This window comes from Oryctolagus cuniculus, chromosome 1 (assembly GCF_964237555.1).
Source record: "Oryctolagus cuniculus chromosome 1, mOryCun1.1, whole genome shotgun sequence".
In the NCBI taxonomy this organism is placed as follows: Eukaryota; Metazoa; Chordata; class Mammalia; order Lagomorpha; family Leporidae; genus Oryctolagus; species Oryctolagus cuniculus.
The window spans coordinates 41,194,941-41,219,112 of record NC_091432.1 but is presented as its reverse complement, the minus strand read 5'-3'; the positions used below and the strand labels follow the sequence as shown (position 1 = coordinate 41,219,112).

The 24,172-nt window shown below is 36.2% G+C and overlaps 1 protein-coding gene across 2 annotated transcripts in view; it reads left to right on the top strand.

Annotated features, from left to right (window-relative positions):
- Window positions 1–24,172, top strand: part of LUZP2 (leucine zipper protein 2) — a 527,143-nt gene that overhangs the window by 474,254 nt on the left and 28,717 nt on the right. For both annotated transcript variants that reach the window (XM_008268979.4, XM_051852030.2), the window contains exon 10: window positions 8,506–8,598. In XM_008268979.4, coding sequence (XP_008267201.1) covers window positions 8,506–8,598 — 93 coding nt within the window. The remainder of the gene's footprint in view (window positions 1–8,505; window positions 8,599–24,172) is intronic.

Here is a 24,172-nt window from a genome sequence, read left to right as displayed (position 1 = left end):
CTTTTTCTTACACCTACTTGGCAATGACACAGATCTGTGTGCCAGCTTTGTCACTTTTCTCTCAGGAACTACTGTTCCTCATTGCCTATTATCAATTTCTATATAACATTATTTTATATTTTTCCTATGTTTCCAGTATATCAGGAGCACAGCAAATCTAATTAGTGTTTTTCCTTATTGATAAAATGAAACGTATTTCATTCTGTTTTAGACAATTAAATAAAATTTTCAAAGTGCCTACCAATTCATCAAAATATATTGTGATTATATATGTATATATTTATATATATACATATATATACATACATAGATGTGTAGAAAGTATATATGTGTAGAAAGTGATATATGCAAATCACTTATATGTTATCAAAGAATATATGTATGTATATATATATATATATATGTTCGTATCTGTATTTCCACATATTTCTTATCATTCCAAGAAAATTTATGATTCCAAAATCAAGATGAGTTTTTATATATTAGCACTTTTATCCTCTCTGGTTATTCTTTTGAGTATTTCTGCAGCTCAGAAAATAACTTGATGTATACTTCTGCCAGTTGTCTCATGATATGTATTTGAACTATGCACAAACTATAGGGGGAAGTTAAATCAGAGAAACATGAGATATGCAATATGCATGCTCTCCTTTCTCTAACAGTGCATTGGAAGGACTAAGATATGCCATTTATTTTGAAAGTCTTGATTTGACCAGTATGCTACTGGGGAATCCAGCTTCATCCATTTATGAAATAGTTTCTGTAATCAAGGATTGCATAAAGTTTAATGAGAATTCTGAGTAATACTTAAAAAGTTTGGGCTTTGGATTTTTACATCAGAAAAGACATAAGAAAGCCTTGAATATTCAACCAAGGGAATACTGAGTTATTTTTCCTTTAGTAGGAAATTTAAGAGTCAGAAAAATGAGTCTCTAGCACACTGTGAATTACTGGAAGGAGTAGTTGTTCTAATACCCACTGCTGCTATGACAAAGTATCAGAACCTCAGTCGCTTAAAGGAATAGACTTCTGTTCTCTCACATATCTGGGAATTGTGAGTTGAAATCTGCCAGGACTTCCTCTGCAGGCTTTAGAGGGAAATTCGTCCCAAGTCGCTCTCAGCTTCTGGTGGCCTCCATGATCCTATTGCATTCTCTTCGCGAAAACTTCCTCTGCCTTTACCTTCTAGGGACCCTCTTGATGTTCTTTAGGGCCTACAGAGGTGATCCAGTGTTCGTTGAACTGAATTCTGTCCTTTCAAAATTCCTACAGTGAATATCTAACTGCCGCGAGCGGCTCGGGGAGTCTGGCCAGCAGACTCAACCCAGGGCCTGCGATGAAGGTTTCTCGGGCGAGAAAAGAAAAGAACAAACGGCGCTTATCGGTGTTCAGTAGACTTTATTGGAGAAAGTAGACGTGACAGAGGTAGAAAGGAAGGAGGAAAGGAGAGGAGAGAGAGAGAGAGCTTCCTCCTCACACCCACGGCTTATATACAAAATGTGACCAATCAGGAGCAAGCTAGAGTCCATGCATCAGGCACACCAATCCGGTCTCTGTTCACGTGAAGGGCACGCGTCCTTCGGCCAATCAGGTGAGGTGTCACGCAGCAGGCAGGCAGGCAGACTCACTGCGGGGGAGTCCTGGCGCCATCTTGTTGTTTACCGCAACCTCGATCCCTCCGCCTCCAGAGAGCGAGCCCCGCCAGTTGGAAAGCCCCCGGTCAAAACTGAAAGTAAAAACCTCCGCCTAGCTATGCCGCCGCGGACTATTCCCCGACATCTAACCACCAATGTTACTATTTTTAGAGATAAAGCTTTTATGAAAGTACTTAAATTTAAGTCAGAGGAGTAGGAACTTGATCTGGTGGATTCATGTCGTGAGGAGACCTAGAAGCGAGTTCCTCTTGTTGTCAAGATAGGGAGGGAAGGTGGACATCTGCAAGGTTGGAAGAGAGCCCGGCTTTGTAGCCTCCAGAACTTTTAAAACCCCTACCTGTTATTTTTGTTATAGAAGCCTGCATTGATTAATACATGAGATAATTTTCTCATCTCGAAATCCTTTATCCTCACATCCTTCGTCATCAAAGGTAATCAGTCTTTTTCCATAGGAGATTGACATATCGTTTTGGGGACCACCACCACTCTTTAGTCCACTGCAGAAACTAATATTTGGTCCACACATCCTCTGAGTAAGAGGGAATTTTCTACATTTTCAATTAAACAATAAATCTTCAAGCAATAGTTGTCTCATGAATGTCAGATACTACTTTAGAGTCAGTTTCTTCCCTTTTAAAATAAAACAACATAAAAATGATAGCAAAAATACTCTGAGATTTAAGTGTGTTTTTTTTTTACCCCATTTGACAAAGTGGCAGGAAACAGAGGGCCTTCCAAGATATATAAACCGTCAGAGACTCTGTTCTATTTAATTGCTATTCTAGTATTGGAATTCATGTTTCTTTGACTCCAAAATGTATGATCATTCCCCAAAGTCAGTTCTCATTGTGGTATTAATTCATCAGATTCAATAAGGCTTCTTTCCAGAAGCAGCCATCTCAGAACAGCAAAAGCCCATATTAAGACTTACATTTATTACATTTAAAAGCAAATGATTGTTCAATTAAATACTTTGTTTCTATATTTAAAAATAATATTCCAAACATCAGAATTCACACTGGTGAAGTAATATGTAGTTTTCCTTTATCAAAAACAATTAATATATGTAGTTTTAATCATGAAGTGACATTAAGTGGCACAACTTCAGTACTGATATAAAAGTAGAAAAACTGCCATGTCAGTTACTTAATAGATGACCTCGGAGGTAACCTCTCTCAAATATTTGAAGTAGGAAAACAGCACTATCATTATTTACCTGTACTCCTTCTTAGCTTAATGATGAATGAAACCCCTTTAGGCCCATACGAATTATTACAGGCATCTAGCCTGGTAGATGGCAAATTGAATATTTTGTCCTGGGCATTTTTCCTGCTTTAAGCCAATTCTATAATCTGGGAACATTTTCGTAAGTGTACCATATTTGCATGAAGATATATAATTAAGTAACCGTGTATATTTATTAATTTGCTTCGTAGTTGTGTTTTCAAGACTATACCATAAAATATAGTTTCCAGCCTTGGTGAAACTCTTTTGAACATCTGTAGCTGGACTGAGCTTTCTCCCTATTGGTTCCCATAGTAAACCACTATTCAGCACTTGTGTCGTATTGCCTGTTCCAGTTTGTTTTGTTTTGTTTTGTTTTTCCATTTTCTCCCTGTGTCTTCCAGGCCTCCGTGATTACATGCTATAAAAACATATTTGACAAAATGAAATGAAAAGAGCTAATTGTTGAAAAATCAGGGATTTACCATACTAAGAAGACAGGAGAAACAAGCCTGGGGACAGGCAAAAACACAGACTGCTCCAAAATATTGGACTCATAAACCAATAGAAAGTTTTTATTATTGAAAAAAGAATTACACACCTTTTCGTTTGTAACTTTTGCTTAATCTGACCATTTAAATTCCAAAAATGAAGTTACTAATGATCTCACTTGAATCATGTACTTGCTTCTTGGACAGGTTACAAGTTTTGAAACACAAAATAGTATTTGGAATATACCATACCGTGAGAGAATGGCAATCCTTCAGAACCAAATTAGGGACTATTATGAAAGTAGAAGCAATGATCAGCATTTATGAAGGAACTGATAGGAGCTCTGTTTTTAGGTTTTAATGTCAGTTCTAAACATGGTGCTGTTAAAGGGTTAAAGTACAATAACTGTCTGTTGATTCACATTGCTGAATGTAATTCACAGGTGACATTTTAGATTTCTCTAAGCATAAATATACCTCTTCCCCTTTAATTGTTATCTTGGCTTTACCTTACAAAATATCTCATAAATAAATGATGAAAAGGGAAAAATATAAACAGAACTTTAGTGAGTGCAAATTACATTCCTGGGATGCAATGATGAATAAGGCATAGTATCTTATCTTTACAACCTGCCAGCCTAAAACAGTCCAATGTTTAAGCAAACAACTAGGCTTATTTATACCTTCTGCTTCCAAAAGGGTATATGGCCATCATATTATCTACATAACCCAAAATTAAAAACTGAAAAATTTTCACCCATAATAAATTTTCTCCCAAATCCACTCTGTATTTTTATACCTGTCAATTATAAATGTAAAACATATACAGTATCATTTTATATTATATATGTATAAACATCATAAAAATGTCATGGACACACATAGTTTTATATGGATGGCAAGAAAATAAGAATATGCATTATATGCCAAAGGGACGTAGATCAGAAAATTTGTTCTATAAATCAAGGTTGTGACTTTTTTGGTTGCTTTGTTCAAGGCTCTTGTCCCCATACAAAATAGGAATTCAAAGCCTGAACACAAGTAAAGCACAAAAGTGGGAGCAGGATTTATTGTGAATATGGTCAAACCCACAACGAAAGATGAGAAAGGGAGAGGGAGAGGGAGAGGGAGTGATGGGTGAGGAGAAAGAGAGAGAGAGAGAGAGAGAGAGAGAGAGAGAGAGAGAGATTTTCCCATTCTGTGGACCCCTTTATTGGACTGGAGATGGTGTCTGCATTGAACAGACAAATGGTGTGGAGATTGAGCAGGGTTCAGGGTGTGTGATGTCTTCTGGGAAGCTTTCCATGGCATTTCCACATGGAGCTCAATGCACATGTTCCTGCCACCCTCTTGGTGCTGGAGGAAACTCACGTGCATCATGGGAAAATCATTGCTGAATTGACACGCAAAGGAGTGGAGTTGAGATGCAGGGCTAGAGACAGAAACTAGAAATTCTTCCAGTTCTTTGATTACTTGACTCCTTGTCCAGCCTCATATCCCCAAGACTAACTGCAATTTTATGATGATTAAGCTAGTACATAGATATCAAACAGATCAATGGATGAGAAAACAAAACATGTGGATAGATAAACCAGCTCTTACTATATGATTTTGTTGGGAGGCACCTTAAAAATGGACTGTTCAAAAATTACTAAAGAGAAACTGCATGTGTATATCGACAAAGATTAGAAGCAACATTGATAAATAAAATAGTTATTACTAGAATGCAGTTTTCCATTCCCACTAATGCTTTTGTACATTAAAATAAATTTACAAAGCAATGTCAGGACTTTCCGTTATCTGAAGGTTCAAGTGGAACAAAATACTCTAAAATCATTCCTTCCTGTTAGTGTGATTTAATTCCTTCTTCATGTTTTGCAGTAGTAGTTCTTGCTGAGAGTGTCAGGGGGAGACTCTTTTCCAGTACTATTGCTTGTTTATTCTCCCTATTCTTTTAACCTGTTTTCTCAAAGCATCTGTAAGTGTGAGTCATGGGAACACAGGTGGTAGATGTTCAGTAGATTAGAGCTGGAATAAATATCTATTTTGGTTCTTGTTAAAAGTGATTTTCTTTTTTAACACTTCTATCCTAATATTGCTTACCTATTTATGTGTCCCAAGTGCTTTAAACTCCCTTATAATAATGTAATAGTTCCTTCTTGCTACAAACATGCCTCTCAATTTTTTCCCTCTGCAGAATTCTCTAAATGTCATAGATTCTAACATTTTTCTCAAATGACTATTTTATTTAGTGTCCAGTCTTTTCAGTGACCAATATCGATACTACATTTCGGTATATTTCAACCTTTTTAGTTTGAATCATCTATCTGGTAATTTTAATTGCTTCTTTTTTGACTTTCCGATGCTAATTCTCTTCTGTTCCATCTTTAGCTATGCAATGCTGCCACATCATGTTGACAGGGCTTCTTCATACATCTGCTTAAAACATGGGAGACTTCATTTGACTACTAAATTTAAGCATGATTGTAGTTCAGTTTTGTGGTTTCCTCTCCATTCTGTAGCGCGCTTTCCTTGGTTGCTCTGCTTCCCTATAAACTAACATGCTAGCCATTGATTCGTCTTCCTCTGTGTCTTTGCTTAAATTATTTTCCTCACTGGGACACTGTCCCTAATGCTTACCCTAGGCTTAATCATTCAGAGACCCATTTTACATTTAACACTTTGCATCAAGCCTATTCTCATTCTCCCACATGAGATTGACCACCATCATTTGAAAATATGTACAGCCTTGCTTGTGTCCCCTCTTCCTTAATGCACTTTATATTGTTATTTATGTGAATAGCAAATTGTGTAAATTCTGTAGACAAAAACAATCCTTTGCTATCTTTCTATCCACCAAAGTCATTCTGCTCTGAATGCTTGACTGTTCTTTGAATTATTTAAGTGCTAGCTCTAAAGATTATTGAAGACATTTAATAGGATTAGAAAGCAGAAATTTATTTTCTTGCTTAATTGCCTTTTTTATTCTTAGAGAAGATACACAAGGGAGATCAGAAATAGGAATCCTAGACAATGAAAAAATGGGAGAGAAGGAGAGTAAACAGATATAAACTCTAAAAGTTTTCTGGATTTTATTTAATGAGTTACATTTCTTTAAATATAAAGAGGAATTTGTTAACTTTATTTGCTTATTTTTATGCCCATGTCTAGGATTTGGGTTACTTAATATGGGAACTACTTTGTGAATTTAGTTACCTTATTTTATGTTTCTTTTATAGTCTATTAGGGGCCGGCGATGCGGCTCACTAGGCTAATCCTCCACCTAGCGGTGCCGGCACACGAGGTTCTAGTCCCGGTCGGGGCGCCAAATTCTGTCCTGGTTGCCCCTCTTCCAGGCCAACTTTCTGCTGTGGCCCAGGTGTGCAGTGGAGGATGGCCCAAGTCCTTGGGCCCTGCACCCCATAGGAGACCAGCATAAGTACCTGGCTGCTGCCATGGGATCAGCACGGTGCACCGGCCGCAGCGTGCCTGCCGCGGCGGTCATTAGAGGGTGAACCAACAGCAAAAGAAGACCTTTCTCTCTGTCTCTCTCTCTCACTGTCCACTCTGCCTGTCAAAAAATTAAAAAGAAAAATAGTCTATTAGATTCATTAAATTTTTGCACTTAATATTCTATCAGGTTTTGTTATATATTTCTGTTAGCCCTCACAAAGCGCACTGAACACTGGAGTAAGGGAAAGAGTTTATTGGGGAAAACCCAGCAAACTGGAGGGGAGGGATGAAGAAAGATAACAGAGAGAAAGAGAGGATAAGAGAGAGAGAGACAGAGGAGAGGAGCTAGTGAGGAGAGAAGATAGAGCAGAGAGACGAGAGGAGGAGAGGAGCAGAGGAGGAGAGGAGAGCAGATGAGAGGAGCCAAGAGAGCAGGAAAGAAGAGCCAAGAGGAAGGAACCAAGAGAGAAGAGAGAAGCCAAGAGAGCCATGTTCAGGAACAGGCCCTTTTAAAACTTTGCCTGAGGGCAGGCAGGGAAGCAGGAGCAGCAAATCCCTTTAGGATGGGGGTGGAGCTGGACAACAGAGGTTGGGCTCTGTGGCCACCTGGCTTCCAGCAATGGCAGTGGGAGCCAGGGCTTAGGATGTAAATCAGGGTGTAGATCGCGCCATAGATAAAACTGTGCCAGTTTCCTAACAGGTTTATTTAGTGTTTTGAGTTTATTTCTGTAAAGAGATTATTTTTGTAAGATTTTTCCCTGCCAAAGCTTTTAATTGCTTATGGAAAAATTAAGTGAGTATTGAAGGCAGTACTGGTGAAAAATCCTAGTGAGATTTAAGTACTCTGACGAGGCCATGATTTACTCTTAGATTTTTTGAACCCACATTATTTAGAAACCTCATTTCATCCACCTCCATGATCCATTTTGTTAAAAGTTTCAGATTCAGGCACCTTGGTATGCACCAAATTTTCTGTTTCTCCACCTAGTAGGGTAACCTCACGGACTGATGGACATGACATCAAATGCAAATTAGTTCTGCCAAAGTTTCACATATAAGTTTGACTGTACAATCTTAGATCTGCCTATAGCAATCTTTACATTACATTCTTTTATCTGCTGTAATAAAATTAGCATTCCCTTCTCTGACCAGAATCTGGAGTGAAAATTGTTTTGACTTTTGATTAAATGTTTCCAGAGAGATGACTTCTAGAATAATATGTAGGGTCTTGAGAGGTTTAAAGTAGTCTAATTAGTTTGTGAGGAATTGGGGTGAATATGCAAACTGTGATACTTAATAATTTTTTTTCCTTAGGAGTAAAATGGGTTATGTACTTATTCAAATATACTGTAGGTTAAAATAATGGAAAAGGACAGGATTTTATATTTTGAACAATCAGGATCCTCAAAATAAAATTTTACTGCACAAAACATTGATATTTTCACTGGGAAAACAATCCCACTGTATATCACTAATGCAAAACTGAATAGAATTTATGCTGTTTATTTCAAAGTTAAGAATTTTTAAGATCTCCAGTATACATACAATTTTAATTTTATTATTTTTTATTGAATACAAAATTGACATTTTATCATGTGTTGCAGTAACCACGTGAATTTATTAAACCTAATTCTCTTTTTTTTAATTATCTCTCCTTTTCTTTTTCTTTGTTTCTCTTGAAGCTTCAACAAAGTGCTCCTCGACACAATGAGAGTTCTCAAGTTGAGTCAAGAAAGAAAGAAAATCCAAGTACCACTGTGTGTGATTCTCAAGATGTAAGGTTAACTTTAAACAGATTTTACAGCATCAAACATGAATATCATTTCATAAGTATTTAAAAAATACTAGTTTATGCCACCAAAAAGCTCCATATATGTATGTAACATCTGATGTCTAAGTAAATGCTTTTAAATGCTTAGATTTTTTGAACCCATGTTGTTTAGAGACCTCATTTCATCCACCTCCATGATCCACTTTTTTTTTTTTATTTTATTTAATGAACATAAATTTCCAAAGTACAGCTTATGGATTACAAACTCCCCCCCCCCCATAACTTCCCTCCTACCCACAACACTCCCCTCTCCCACTCCCTCTCCCCTTCCATTCATATCAAGATTAATTTTCAATTATCTTTATATACAGAAGATCAATTTAGCATATATTAAGTAAAGATTTCAACAGTTTGCACCCACACAGAAACACAAAGTGTAAAATACTATTTGAGTACTAGTTATAACATTAATTAAACACCTAAGAGTAATTATGTATTAATTACAGAGTTCAACTAATAGTTTTAACTAGAACTAAAAGGGTAAAGTATTAAGTTCTTTTTTTTCTTTTTTTTTGCTTGTTATATAGTTTTTTTTTTTATTTAATAAATGTGAATTTACAAAGTGCAACTTTTGTATTGTTGTGGCTTCCCCCCCAACCTCCCTCCCTCCCGTGACCCTCCCCTCTCCCACTCCCTCTCCCATCCCGCCCTTCATCGAGTTTCATTTTCAATTACCTTCATATACTGAAGATCAACTTAGTATATACTAAGCAAGGATTTCAACAGGCTGTACTCACACAACCACACAAGGTATAGGGTTCGACTAGTAGTGTTGTTTTTAAGTTTCATAGTAGAACACATTAAGGACAGAGATCCTACGTGGGGAGCATGTACCCAGTGACTGCCGTTGTTGATTTAACAATTGGCACTCTTATTTTATGACATCAGCAATCACCCGAGACTCTTGCTATGAGCTGTCTAGGCTATGGAAGCCCCTTGAGTTCACCGACTCTGACTTGTTTAGTCAAGGCCGTATCACAGTGGAGGTTCCTTCCTCCCTTCAGAGAAAGGCACCTCTCTCCTTGATGGCCTGTTCCTTCTGCTGGGTTCTTGTTCACCAGGATCTTTCATTTAGATTTTTTTTTTTTTTTTTGCCACCGTGTCATGGCTTTCCATGCCTGTGAGACACTCATGGACCTTTTAGCCAGATCCGAATGTCCCAAGGGTTGATTCTGAGGCAGGAGTGCTGCCATCCTATGAGTCTGCTGTGTGTCCTGTTTCCCCTGCAGGATCATTCTCTCCCTTTTAATTCTATCCTTCATTATTTGCTTACACTGGTCTTATTTGTGAAATCTCATCAACACATACCCTATCTTTTTGATCGGTTGTGTATTTATACTTACATGATCCACTTTGATAAAAATTTCAGACTCAGGCACCTTAGCGTGTACAGAAATTTCTGTTTGTCCACCTACTAGAGTATCCTCACAGACTGATGGACATAAAAACAAATGCAAATTACTTTTAAATGCAAGAATGAAAATGCTCTTTGGATATAAATTAGGCTGGGGTCCCATTAGGAAATATAGCCATATTATTAGGACAATTGTGAATGTGAATTTTTGGAGGTAAGTGGGTTGCAATAGGTTTAGCAATATGGTCATTTTTTTACATTTAGCTGTTGAAGTCTTAAAACCAAAAGCAAAGAAAAAAATTTTTCCATGGGATGTGATTATGCAGTATTGTCCACATAAAGCAAATAGAATCAATTATAGAGACATCATATTAGAAAGATATTTCTGGGGCAAGCATTGTGGAGCAGTGGGTAAACCCACTGCCTGTGACATCAACATCCCTTATGGGCAGCGGTTCGAATCCTGGATGCTCTACTTCTGATACAGAACCTGCTGCTATGCCTGGGAAAGCAGCAGAAGATGGAGCAAATTCTTGAGCCCCTACACTCACTTGAGAGACCTGAATGTAATTCCAGGCTTCCAGATTCAATCTGACCCAACCCTGGCTGTTGTAGCCATTTGGGGAGTGAACCAAGGGATGGGATAGTTCTTACTATCTCTTTCTCTCTCTCTCTCTCTTGCTCTGTAACTCTGCCTTTCAAAAATATATAAATGATTCTTTTAAAAAAGATATATCTAATCTTGCAGTAATAATTTGAAATATGAAACTTGCTCCCTGTGAGTTTTTCACCCAAAATATGCACAGTGAAATTTAGTTCTCAGATTTTGGCAGAATTAAGTTTGTACATCTGTTATGTCTAGATTTGACAAACAATGAATGACAATAACTGTGTTGAGCAGATTAAGGGTTATTCTTCAATCCACAATAGAAAGTGTTTCCTGAAACTACTAATGCTGGAATAAAGTCCAGAGGTAGCTAATGAAAATAAGGTGAAATAGAAAAATATGTTAACCAAATCATTCTTTTTTTAACTCATTGGCTGCCAATTTGGATTAGTAAACTAATTTCAAAATGATTTTGCCTTCAATAGCTCTATATATTAAACATATACTCAAACCATTCAATTTAAATATACAGCTAATGAGAAGTAGAAATAAAATATTCTGCGGTTTACCTCTGTGCAAGGAGAGAGCAATTTTATTCTAGGTTGTAGAATGGCTAAATTCTTGTACAAATTTTCAATGACAGGAAGATACTAGAACCGTATGGTTAGAAAATATGTGCAGAAAGTGGTGTGATATGAGTTTAAAAACACTTGGAGCCAGAAAGTGAGAGGTCCTGAGTTTCCAAGCTAAAGAATTCAGTTTTATTTCGGGAGATAGTTAATGTTTTCAAGCATGAGAGTGCTTCAAAAAGTTCATGAAAAATAAAATAAAAAAGATAAGATTATTTTGGTGTAAAATTTTTGGAAATCATATACACGGGTATTGGTGTCTAACTGAATAGTAAGACAATGACATTAATTTTATGGAGTATATTTTTATGCTGCCATGCATTTTTCTGAAGCTACATAAAAATATCTTTTTTTCAGAGGCAAACTAAAACATTCCATGTGATTTGCTGAGATTCCACAGAGCAACATTCTGGTCTACTTTTCTTAATGGCAATTGTGCCTGCTCAGAATCAGTTCTATTGTATTGTTTGTTTCCCTTCCCTTCCACTTACATTGTTGTCTCTGTCATAACTCTCTTCCTTCAATGTGGTCCATCCACAGCTACTGCTTTTAACTTGAGTCTACAAAGCCAGAGACTCAAGCTCTAATTTTTGTGACTTTATTGAATGTACAAACATACTGAGAAAACAAAACACAATTCCACTTTAAAGGAAAATACACAATCCAATTCTTGTCCATTTTCTGCATTTATATTCTTTGTGTGTATATGTGTGTGTATGTGTGTGTGTGTTTATTTTAGAACATGGATATATAAGTTTTTATAGCATTTCTTTATTTTGAGATTAAACCAATTGTACTTTTATATAGGGAGAGACAATAGAAGAGAGAATTGTCTAATTTAATAAACTAGTTTTTATTTATTTGAAAGAGTTACAGAGGGAAAGAGGAGAGCAGAGAAAGAGATCCTCTATCCACTGTTTCACACCCCAAATGGCTGCAATGCCTGGAGGCAGAAGCTTCATCTGGGTCTCCAAGTTGGGCATGGGCTCAAGGACTTGAGTCATCTTCCTCTGTTTTCCCAGACCATTAGCAGGGAGCTGGATCAGAAGTGGAACAGATTGGGCTGAAATTGGCACCCATACAGGGTGCCAGCACTGCAGGTGGCAGCTTAACCCACTGGGGCCACAGTGCTGGCCTCTTAATTTTGTTGTCAGTGCTCTTATTTAGTAAACAGCATCTTATTTTAATTTTTAAAATTGTTTTTCTACCTTATAAAACAAAAGCATTCAGAAAATATTGAATTAAGAAATTTCAGTAATAAAAATAAAATAAAATATGTACCTACGTTAAGCTAAAAATAGTAACAAATGGGGCAGGCAACAGAATGTAAAAAAGAGAGATCTATCAGACTCTGATCAAGTGCAGACATTGGAACAAAGTCTACTATATGCTGCAAATTTATTTTTTGTGTAAGACAACAATATTATTATTAAAAAAGAAAATGCATAAATGGAGACATACTGAGTTAACTTCTGCCTATTTGTTTCTGTGTAGAAGTTAGTATTCTCTTAATTATTGTGAAAAAAAGTCATGTTTTCTAATATGCCTGTTTTTTTTTAAAGATTTATTTATTTATTTTAAAGGCAGAGTTACATGGAGGCAAAGGCAGAGAGACAGAGAGAGAGAGAGAGAATCTTCCATCTCTTGGCTCACTCCCCAAATGGCCTCAAAGGCTAGAGCTGAGCCAATCCAAAGCCAGGGGCCTGGAGCTTCTTCTGGGTCTCCCATGCAGGTCCAGGGTCCCAAGGACTTAGTCATCTTCTACTGCTTTCCCAGATCATGGCAGAGAGCTGGATCGGAACGGGGGCAGCTGGGACTCAAACAAGCACCCATATAAGATGCTGGCACTGCAGACGGTGGCTTTACCCTCTATGTCACTTTGCAGGCCCTCAATATACCTTTGTAAAGAACCAATCCCTATTTAATTCCTATCTTTGGTTCTAGAAAACAATGAACTTGGCTTCTGTGTGTATCAATTTGTTTTTTCCAAGAATTTTGTAATTTTAAATTGTTCATAGATATGATCTTTGGCAGGCAGCTTCTTTTATGCATCATGGTGATTTTCAGTTTACCGATGCTACAATATTTTGTCCTTTTTTTTGCTAAATAGAATTTCTTTTTATGATTACACCACATTTTAATTATCCATTCACCAGTAGCTAACTTCTGGGTTGTTTTCATTTTGTAGCTATCATGAATAACAATGCTATGAACATTTATTTGAATATCTTCTGAAAACCTCTGTTTTAATTTCTTTTCAGTAGATACCTAAAAGTGGAATTGCTGAGTTTTATGGTAAATGTATGCCTAACTTTCAAGAAAGAAATTGTTTTCTGAAGTGGCTACATTGCTTTAAAATCTCATTAGCAATGTATTAGAATTCTAGTTTCTCTGCATCTTTGTTACCACTTGCTTCTTTGTTAGAAAACAAATGCTAGTGATTGTAAAATCAGATTCATTTTTGTTTAATTTACTAATTTCCTTATGATTAATGATGTTGGGTATATTTTCATGTCATATTGGCAATTCATATATTTCTTCAGGAAAATTACTTTTCTAATTTTTCCTATGGTTTAATTAACTTGTTATTTTCTGGATATAAATCCTTTATCAGGGATGGGCTTGAAAATATTATCTTTTTATTTTTCTTAATGGTGTTTTTCAAAAACATAAGGGACCATTTTACATAGTTGCAGATTCACAGAATAATTGAGAAATGGTACATAGAGTTCTAAAGTCAACCAGAAAACTTTTGGTTACTGATTTCCAGGTTAATCCCATTGCAGTTTTAAGGAATGCTTTGCATTGTTTATATTCTTTCAAATTTGTTTTAATGTATATAATTGCTCGGAATACAGTAATTTTTATGAACATTTCAGGTCAATTTGAGAAAAATATGTATTTTATTTTTGTCTAATAAAATATTCTACAAATATTAGATTCATGATACTATTCAATTCAACCATATCCTTATAGATTTCCTAACTCAGATCTGCGAATTATTGATAGAGAATTCCATTCTATTGCTTTATTCATTTTTATTAAAGAAATACTTTCATTTCTAAATGTATGTCTTTTATTTTCCCTCAGACAGATTGTAGATCTTTATTAGTATGGCATCTCTAGTTTTTTCTTTAAATCTGCCAAGCTGCGATGCCAGCCTCAGGAAGTATTTTCATATAGTAATAAAATATGTGCATAGGAGAAGCATTTTATAATCCTTTGATTATTTTCCATCTTTAGGTGAATAGACTTCAGAGCTATGACTCTCACCAGTGCACCTCAGATCTTTTTTTCCTCTCTTTCTCTTATTTGAAATTGTGAGCTTATATGGGGATCAAATGGGTATTTTCTTTCATTTATACCAGATAATACTTGAGTAGTATTTTTCTTTGCTGGGGAGGGCTTCATTGAGAAGAGTGTGCTAGGATTATGTCAAAGTGACTATTTTCCTCGGTATGGTCAAATACATGTGTTTAACTATCCTTGGATCTTCACGATTAAAACTCAATAGGGCCTCTGTAGTTTAAGCCTACAAAGGTATGGGTTCTCTCCTACCAGGACTAGGCCTCTAGGAGTTTCTGTATTTCATGGTTGCCCACATTCAGCCTTCAGCAACTTACTGAAAGATATCTAATAGTAACTAGTAGTCACTGACTTCAGTGGATTCTGCTTCAGGTTGCTTGTTTTTGTTCTCTGCATTCACCAGTCTATACATTTGGTGAGTAGTGGTTTGTCACATGTCAAATTTCTGATAGATAAGGAGATGTTTAGATTTTCAATGTATTCAGCTTTATGTCCTGTTGTGAAGGTGGAAGTCATGAACTCCAAGTCCTTTGATCTGAGAGTGGGAACCAAACAGAAGTTCTGAAGACAGTCTTTTGAAAGTATTTTTTTTTAGTTTCAATATAGTCCAGTCTGAGTTCTTTATTCATCTTTATACACACACACACACACACACACACTTTTACCTACTCCAAGAACAGAAGTACTTTTTCCTATGTTTCCTGAAATAAAATTATAATTTTATTTCCTGCCTTTAGACTTACTATATTTTTCTCTGGATTGTGTGTTAATTCCATGCTGATATTTACTTGTACCCATCTTCAAAACAATTTGCTTTAAAGAATATTCTTTCTCTATTGAGCTATTTTATCACCTTTGTAAAAAACAATTGAACACAATTATAAGTTCACTTTTCAACATTCAATTCACTTTCATTGATTTATATCTGTCATTTTAGCCAAGAACATTCCATATCTGTTTCAAAAAGACTAAAGAAAGCCTCACAGTAGTTAAATATTTTTGGTTGAACAGTAAGAAATTGACTGAAGCATAAAAGAATCAAATCAACTTCCCATTCTGTTTTTCCTCCCCAGCCTTCCATCTCAAATTTTTAGTTGGTCCCTTATTATTATTATATCAGAAGTCAAATATGTAGAATGAAACATACTTTATCAGTCTGTATTAATAGGCACATAGGATGAGGGACCTATTATTCTTATTCTGGATATACCATCATCATTTATCAAAGTCAACATTACAATTCCATTCTTTTTTGTACAGATCTCATCACAGGTTGACTTGAGCTCATTGTCAATTAAAATCTTTCCATCTAAGATCCAAATACAGCAAATTATTTGCGTTTTTGTGTATTAACAACTAATAATCTGTAAAATAAGAAAATCCCACTAATAATAAAATGAAAAAAGAGGCAAGTACTTAAGAATAATGAAAACAAAGTAAGTGCAAGACTTACACACTGAAAAAAAACTGTAAACTGTTGCTGAAAGGAATTTTAAAAGATCTAAGTAATTGGAGATTCAGCCTGTGTTTATGATTAGAAGAATTGTTATCATTCCCTCTCTTTGTCTCTCCCTTTCTCTTAGAACTCTTTCAAAATAGATAAATAAATCTTTAAAAAACCTAGGGGTGGAAGATGGCATTGTGGAGGAGCAGGCATCACATATGGTCACCATTTTGGGTCCTAGTTGCCCCACTTCTGATCCATCACCTGCTAATGGCATGGAAAGCAATGGAAAATGGCCCAAATCTTTGGGCCCTTGCACCTACAAGGAAGACTCTGAAAACTCCTGGCTCTTGGATTTGGTCTGGCCCAGCCCTAGCCATGGCAACCATATGGACAATGAACTAGCAAATGGATGCTATCTCTCTCTGTAACACTGACTTTCAAAATAAATAAATAAATCTTTTTAAAAAGGAAGAATTCATAATGTTAAATGATATTTTCTTAAGTTAATCCATAGAGAAAACTCAACCCCCAGGCCTGATGCTGTGGTGTAGTGGGTAAAGCCACCATCTGCAACACTGGCATCGCATTTAGGTGCAGTTGTATGTCCCAGCTGCTCCACTGTCAATCCAGCTCACTGCTAACAATCTGGAAAAAGCAGTGGAAGATTGCACAAGTGTTTTAGTCCCTACACCCACATGGGATACCCAGTAGAATCTTCTGGCTCCTGGTCTCTGCCTGGCCCTGTGCAGTCCATTGCCAGTAATGTAAAAAGGGAAACAGCAAATGGAAGATGTTTCTTTTTCTGTGTCTTTCCTCTCTCTCTATAACTCTGGCTTTCAAAATAAATAAATAAATATTCACTAAAGAAAAAAAGACATAATTTTTATCAAAATTTTATTGGGATGTTTCATTAAAATTGTCAAACTGATCCTGTTTTTACAAGGGAATGCAAGCCACAATGAATAGCCAATAATATCTTGAAAAGGGACTACAAAATGATAGCTTTTAACTTCCTACTTTGTAAACTTAATAAGTAATGTTGACATCTTACAGGTGTGTTATGATTATACATAATAGCAAATATGTCATGTTCTACCACATCATAGATGTCATTATTAGTTTCTTCAAAAAAACCTTCCCTGAAATTTAAATCTTAAAATGTTCTATGATCAAAGATCCAAAGTGGAAATTAAAGACTATGTTTATACTCAGCTCTTATTGTGCGTTTATTCCATTTCTTGCTTGTGCCGTATGCAACCTAGGCAATAGTGGTTAGGAAAATGGCTTTTGGAGTCCATTTTTTTGTTTGTTTTGTTTTGGTCACATACAGAACATGAAATGAATTGCTAAAGGCTCAATGCAATATTGGACTATCAGATTGGGGGATAGCTGGATTACTTTATAAGTGACTTTGCTTAAAAAACAAAATAAAAATAAATTTGCTTAAATGACCATATAGATTAAATTGAGAAAGTAAATGCTGTTCCTACTCCACACCATTTTCCTGCATCTTTCAAATTTACTGGATAATGCTTAATAGCATATAGACATTTAAATTTTAAATTTAGCATATGAAATTTTAATTTTAATTTAGAGACTAAGAATTACTGCTCAATATAAATGAATTTTGCAATTTTTGCCTACTACAAATAGCAAGCATTTAATTTTTCTTAAAATTATGAGGAAATGAAAACAAGAATAGCTCATGTTTAGGGCTCAGTTTCTTGCCATTACTATGAGGCTCTGACCAAAGAAAGTGTTTCAACAACAAAACATTCTCTAGGGCACTGAGAGAATAAAATGTGCAGAAAATAAATCCTAGAGCTGCAGGTAGAAAATCATGCCAGCTTTTTTCATTTTAAAGCAATTTTGGCAGAGTTTTAAGGAATCCTAGTTTGCTATTATATCCAATATTCATTGTGCAGTAGTTGATAGCTTGATGAGTTGTTGGCAGATGTTTGGTTAACACAATTTTTAGGCAAGTCATGGCCTGCAGTAATTGTGTTCAAAAACCAAACACTGTTGTCATTCTGGGATATACTCCATCAGACCATTTGAAGAGGTTGGCTTTATTGGAATCAGTCTTCATGCTGCTGTGATATTTTTCAAAGAAAGTAGGCATGCCTCCAGATAATTTCTGAATTATACATGACTTCCAAAACCTTCAGAAGATTTTATTTATTTCCCTATTAGATATAATTTTCCGTGTTTACTTTCATATAACATTTTGAATTGTGATTTATTTTCAAAACATTTTGAATAATGGTTAATCTGTTTATCTGGTAAATAAAGATAACCCAATAAGCCTGCTAATATTTATTATAAGAAACTTAGTCAATCTTAATTTGATAAATCATTTGACTACAATTTCCTCAACAAGATACATAATGGTTTTCTCCTCTCTATTTCTGTAGCTCTTGATGATTTCATTCTTTTTTTGTATGTTGATAATTTTATTAAGCTTCTCATTTTCAATTTGATAGTAAACATTTTGAGGACAAGAATATGAACATATTTCCATGGTAAATTAAGGTTCAGAAAGTGGAAGTGATTTTCTTAGAGACACCTGTTTAGGGACACTGCCTAAGTGTCAGACATTCCCTTCTACTATTGACTCCATCAAGTACATTCAGAGCCATTATGTAGATTCAGTGATACATTTTCTTTTATCTTTTGATTTCTAGTTTCTGACATTTTGAGTATTAAAACAATACTAAAATATGACAAGTCCATTTCTTATGCAAAGGTTGGATCATAGAAAGGTTTAGCTAAAACACAGCTTTGCTTCTAACTTCATATTTAATTCTATTTTTTGTCCTATGTAACACACACAGAAAAAACTTGTGCTGCTTTCACCACTATTGTATCACATCTTATTAGTGAAATTTGGCCAGCGCCGCGGCTCACTAGGCTAATCCTCCACCTAGCGGCGCTGGCACACCGGGTTCTAGTGCCGGTCGGGGCACCGGATTCTGTCCTGGTTGTCCAGCTCTCTGCTGTGGCCCTTGGAGGATGGCCCAAGTGCTTGGGCCATGCACCCCATGGGAGACCAGGAGGAGCACCTGGCTCCTGCCTTGGGATCAGCGCAGTGCGCAGGCCGCAGCGCGCCAGCGGTGGCGGCCATTGGAGGGCGAATCAACAGCAAAAAGGAAGACCTTTCTCTCTGTCTCTCTCTCCCTATCCACTCTGCCTGTCAAAAAAAAAAAAAAAAAAATTAGTGAAATTTTAGGTTGCCAAATTGAACATTTGCATTAATTATTATATATTATTTTAATGTTTAATAAAAAGGTCATAAGAGAAGTAACTAATCTCTCTTGTGAAGTAGAACTGTGATTTTTTTTTTTTACTACTGAAGACAAAGTTATAGCAACTTTCTAGGTCAGAAACAAAAACTGAAGAACTTGAAAATGAATCTATAAATCTTTCTATGTTTCTTTTTCTGATTTTTATTGATTTCTGAGAACAATGATAGAGTGTAATTAAAAATAAAAATCAAAGAGGCCATTCTCTTTTTGTAGGCATTCTGATGATTATTAATTCCATCATTGTGCAATTTTCAAAGGTTATTTTAAATATGTAACTTTATATTCATAAATGATTTACAAATGGGGTATTTCATCAAAGGCAAAGAGATGCATGTGTCATAATGAAATCTTTTGAAATATTTTGCTATCTAAACTATCTTAGATGTGCTGATCTGATGCTTCTACCTTTAGGAAGAACAACAGAAAGAAATTATAAAAGGCATTCTCCAAGATTATGTTAACTGAAGGAAGATTGAGTTTGATTAATGAGACTTTTTTCTTATCCTGCTACTTCATAACTACCAAAAGAAAATAAAGAAAGAAAAAACATACTTGGGGGAATTTCCTAGCAGCAATTCCTTTGGGAATGGTATCAAAGTTGATACCAGAATTATAAAATCAATGTGAATGAGCATCAGTGTTCTTATTTTCATCTATCACAGGAATTCATAAAACATACAAACTTCAGGCCAGCGCCGCGGCTCACTAGGCTAATCCTCCGCCTGTGGTGCTGGCACCCCGGGTTCTAGTCCTGGTTGGGGTACCAGATTCTGTCCCGGTTGCTCCTCTTCCAGTATAGCTCTCTGCTTTGGCCCGGGACGGTAGTGGAGGATGGCCCAGGTCATTGGGCCCTGCACCCACATGGGAGACCAGGAAGAAGCACCTGGCTTCTGGCTTAGGATAGGCACAGTACGCCAGCCATGGCGGCCATTTTGCGAGGTGAACTAACCAAAGGAAGACCTTTCTCTCTGTCTCTCTCACTGTCTAACTCTGCCTGTCAAAAAACAAACAAACAAAAAAACAAAAAACAAAAAAAAACATACAAACTTTAATGAAAAAATGAGATACTTAAGAAGTGACAGGAAAGATATAAACTAAATTTAAAACTTGTATAAAATATTCCGTTGTACATTTTGTATTTTTTTTTTAAATAATCTAACTCTTCTAACAACTGATTGAGGTAGGTACTATTTTTCGTATCTTACAGATAGGGATTCAGAACCTCAGTGAGTTGCAATAAGTTTCCCAATTTCATACAGCATAAGGGGTAAAGAAATTTTTCATGGTCTATTTAATGTAGTGGTTTATAAACAATGGATTTTTTTCCTCATAGTTCTGGATTCTAGGAAGTCCAGCTTGTTGTGCCAGGAAATCCAGTTATCTTCTCCCTGTAACACATAGTGGAAAGAGTGAAAGAGCTGTGTGAGACCTCTTTTATGAGGAGAATAATCCCATGAAGGCTCCATCCTCACACTCTATCACCTCTCCTTTGCTCTTACTCCTAAGAGCATCATCTTGGGAATAATGATCTCAACATAGGAATTTTGGATAGACATCAATATTCAGATCATAACAAAATTGGTGGGATAGGCTCGGTCTTCACTTTATTCACCTTGCTGTATTACCTATGTTATTTCATTTTGTTGTAATGGCAACATTTTGAATGTCAACATCAGGGGATGGTGTTTGACACAGTGACTAAGATGACACCAGTGACGCCCACCCACCATCTATATCAGAGTGCCTGGGTTCTAATCCTAGCTCTGCTCCCAATTTCAGCTTCCTGCTGAAGCATACCTGGGAGGCAGTAGGTGAAGGTGAAGGCAGTGGGGTCCCTGACATCCTTGGGTGATCCAGATTGCATTGAGGATCCTGATTGTGACCAGGTCAGCCCTGGCTCTTGTGGGCATTTGGGGAGTGAACCAGCAGGTGAGCATTGTCTCTAGAGCTCACTCCCTATCACTCTCTCCCTTTCCTTTGATGTTAATTCCATGGCATATTTTTCATAAAAAATTGTTCTTTGTTCTCTGAAATATTGTTGAGATGTAATGTTTTATATGTTTATTTGTTTCAATGTCATAATTTAGTGATCACAATACCAATGTTTGTAAGTGATGTTTAACGTTATTCTCCTATAAAATATCCAAGTGTAGGTACCTGAGTTTTTACTCACATTATTGCACAGCAGGAGATGGAGCTGACACTCAAAACTATTTGTGCATGACTCCATAGTCTGTTCTGTCCACATTACATCTGGGGTTCTGATAATTACCAGGAACTCTCCAGTGTTAGGGTCTTCCTACCAATGATGTAATTGCATGCTGTTTTTGATGCACAGTAGCAAGTAATTTTCAGAGCTTATCCTGACTAAATAATTATGTTGTCTCCTTTGTTGCTTTATAGTCATAGCATATCATGTTGTCAGATGGGAGTTCATTGCCAAAAATTACAGAAACAAACTGATTATTCTGGTGGTAAAGATGTGTATATGAGACAGAATGTTCAATCATTTTAATAAAGACATGTTCCTAGTTCATCTCACTTTAAAATTTAGAGATGAAACTGTGTTCCACCCTGGGTCTTCTGTATAATTGAACGGATAAGCTGAAATTCAAAGGAGATGAATTTCTGCATGCTTCCCTGGAAATTTGCATATTTTATTACTTGACTTTCTGAATCTGAGCATTTTATTAATCAGGTGGAATTTTATCTAATTGAGTTGATGGAAGTTTTTTGAAGACCTGTGCTAGTTTTTGCTTGTACTGTCTAACTCTTAAAATGCCTAATTTTTGTTTCTTTTAAATCAGTAGATAATTCCTTTGTATAATTAAACTGACCTGACATTCTTCTACCTCATTGCATCTCTATCTATTCTTCTGCAAGTTATATTGTTTAATTATATGTGCGTGTTGGGAAATTTTATCTGAATTTTTACTTTAGTATGAAAAATAAATTTGAGGTTCCAATTGATAAGGAAGAAAGAACCTAAGTTTCCTGGCACTGTTGCCACATAAACACTATATTTTTATGAACACATATATTGCCCTTTTGACTAACTATACACAGATAAACAATTATTATACGGATGATGATATGTCATGGGAAAGTGATCAAACACTTATGTCTCTATAAAAGAAAAGAGGAGAGATAGAGCAAAAGGAGAGAAAAATGGAGAGAGATGACAGGGCAGGGGGCGGTTGAGGAGGAAAGAGGAGAAATGAACAGGAGGGAATTTGGGAGGGAGAAGAAGGCAGGGAAAAAGAAAGAGAAAATGAAGGAGACAGGGAGAAAGAATGGATAAGGAAATTCAAATAAAAATAGAAATAGATAGAAATAGATTGCCAGATACACAAATATGGTTCACTGATGATATTTGAAATCAAAAGACCATTTGAAAGCACAATTGTAAGGTTGTCTGTTTTGCCCATGCAAACTCTCTTTTCTACTTTATTGTTTGACAATGCTAAGTGTTTGATGCGTTTTATATCTGTCTTTTTTATATACACTTTCTGCTATTTATTATTATGCTAGTATATATATATATAACTTTGTATTTGTGCATTTAGATTGTTTTTCACGTTGATATATTTAAAATATGCTTTTCATTACTATAATATTTAACTTATGTTTTTATTATTTAAATAACTGTCATCTTAAGTAAAGTCATTAAAATTTTGTTTTAAAAACCACAACATGTTGTGGTTTTTAACACAACTATATTTGAAAAGATTGAAAGATTTTTTGCAATCTTTAATTTAGGTTTTGAAATTATGGATTATTTTCTTCATAGAGAAAGTAACCCATCATGAATATACTTAAGACTTTGGATATATCACTTAAATTATTTTATAAAATATATTTTATATTTGTTCAAGATTTATTTTTATTTGAAAGGGAGAGTTACAGATGGGGTGGGGAGAGGGAGAGGGAGAAAGAGAGGAAGAGAGAGAGAGAGAGAGAGAGAGAGATTGATTTTCTTTCACTGTTCACTCTCCAAATGACCTGAAGCCAGGAACAAGGAATTTCACCTGCGTCTCCCATTTTGCTTCATAGGCCCCAGCTCTTGGGCCATCTTTGGCTGCTTTCTCAGGCACATTAGAAAGGAGATGGAGGGCTGGCACTGCGGCTCAATAGGCTAAACCTCCCCCTTGCAGCCCCAGCACCCTGGGTTCTAGTCCTGATCGGGGCACTGGGTACTAGTCTGGGTTGCTCCTCTTCCAGTCCAGCTCTCTGCTGTGGCCCGGGAGTACAGTGGAGGATGGCCCAAGTGCTTGGGCCCTGCACCCACATGGGAGACCAGGAGAGGCACCTGGCTCCTGCCTTTGGATCAGCACCATGCACCGGCCACAGAGCGCCGGCCGCAGCGGCCATTGGAGGGTGAACCAATGGTAAAGGAAGACCTTTCTCTCTGTCTCTCTCTCTCTCGCTCTCTCTCTCTCTCACTGTCCACTCTGCCTGTCAAAAATTTAAAAAAAAAAAAGAAAGAAAGGAGATGGATCAGAAGTGGTGTTGCCAGGACAGGAACCAGTGCCCATATGGAATGCTGGCACTGCAGGAGGTGACTTAGACAGAAGCACCACAACACTGGAACCAAAGCATATGTAGGAATATATTTTTACACCAGCATTGTAAATCAGAGAAGCAAGTAAAGTGATAGTGCAAGAAAAGAAAGAAAATCTATTTTATCATGCTATGACTATCCAGAATTTAAATTTTTAATTGTTTTAAAGAAAAAAAATTATAATTTAAATCTTTATAATTTTAATTATGTCAAAGCATTTTTCTTCAATTCCATTAGTACTACACTGAATTTTATGAAAATGCATTTGAAAAAGTTAATGCAAAATATTCTTCTTCCCAAACAGAATGT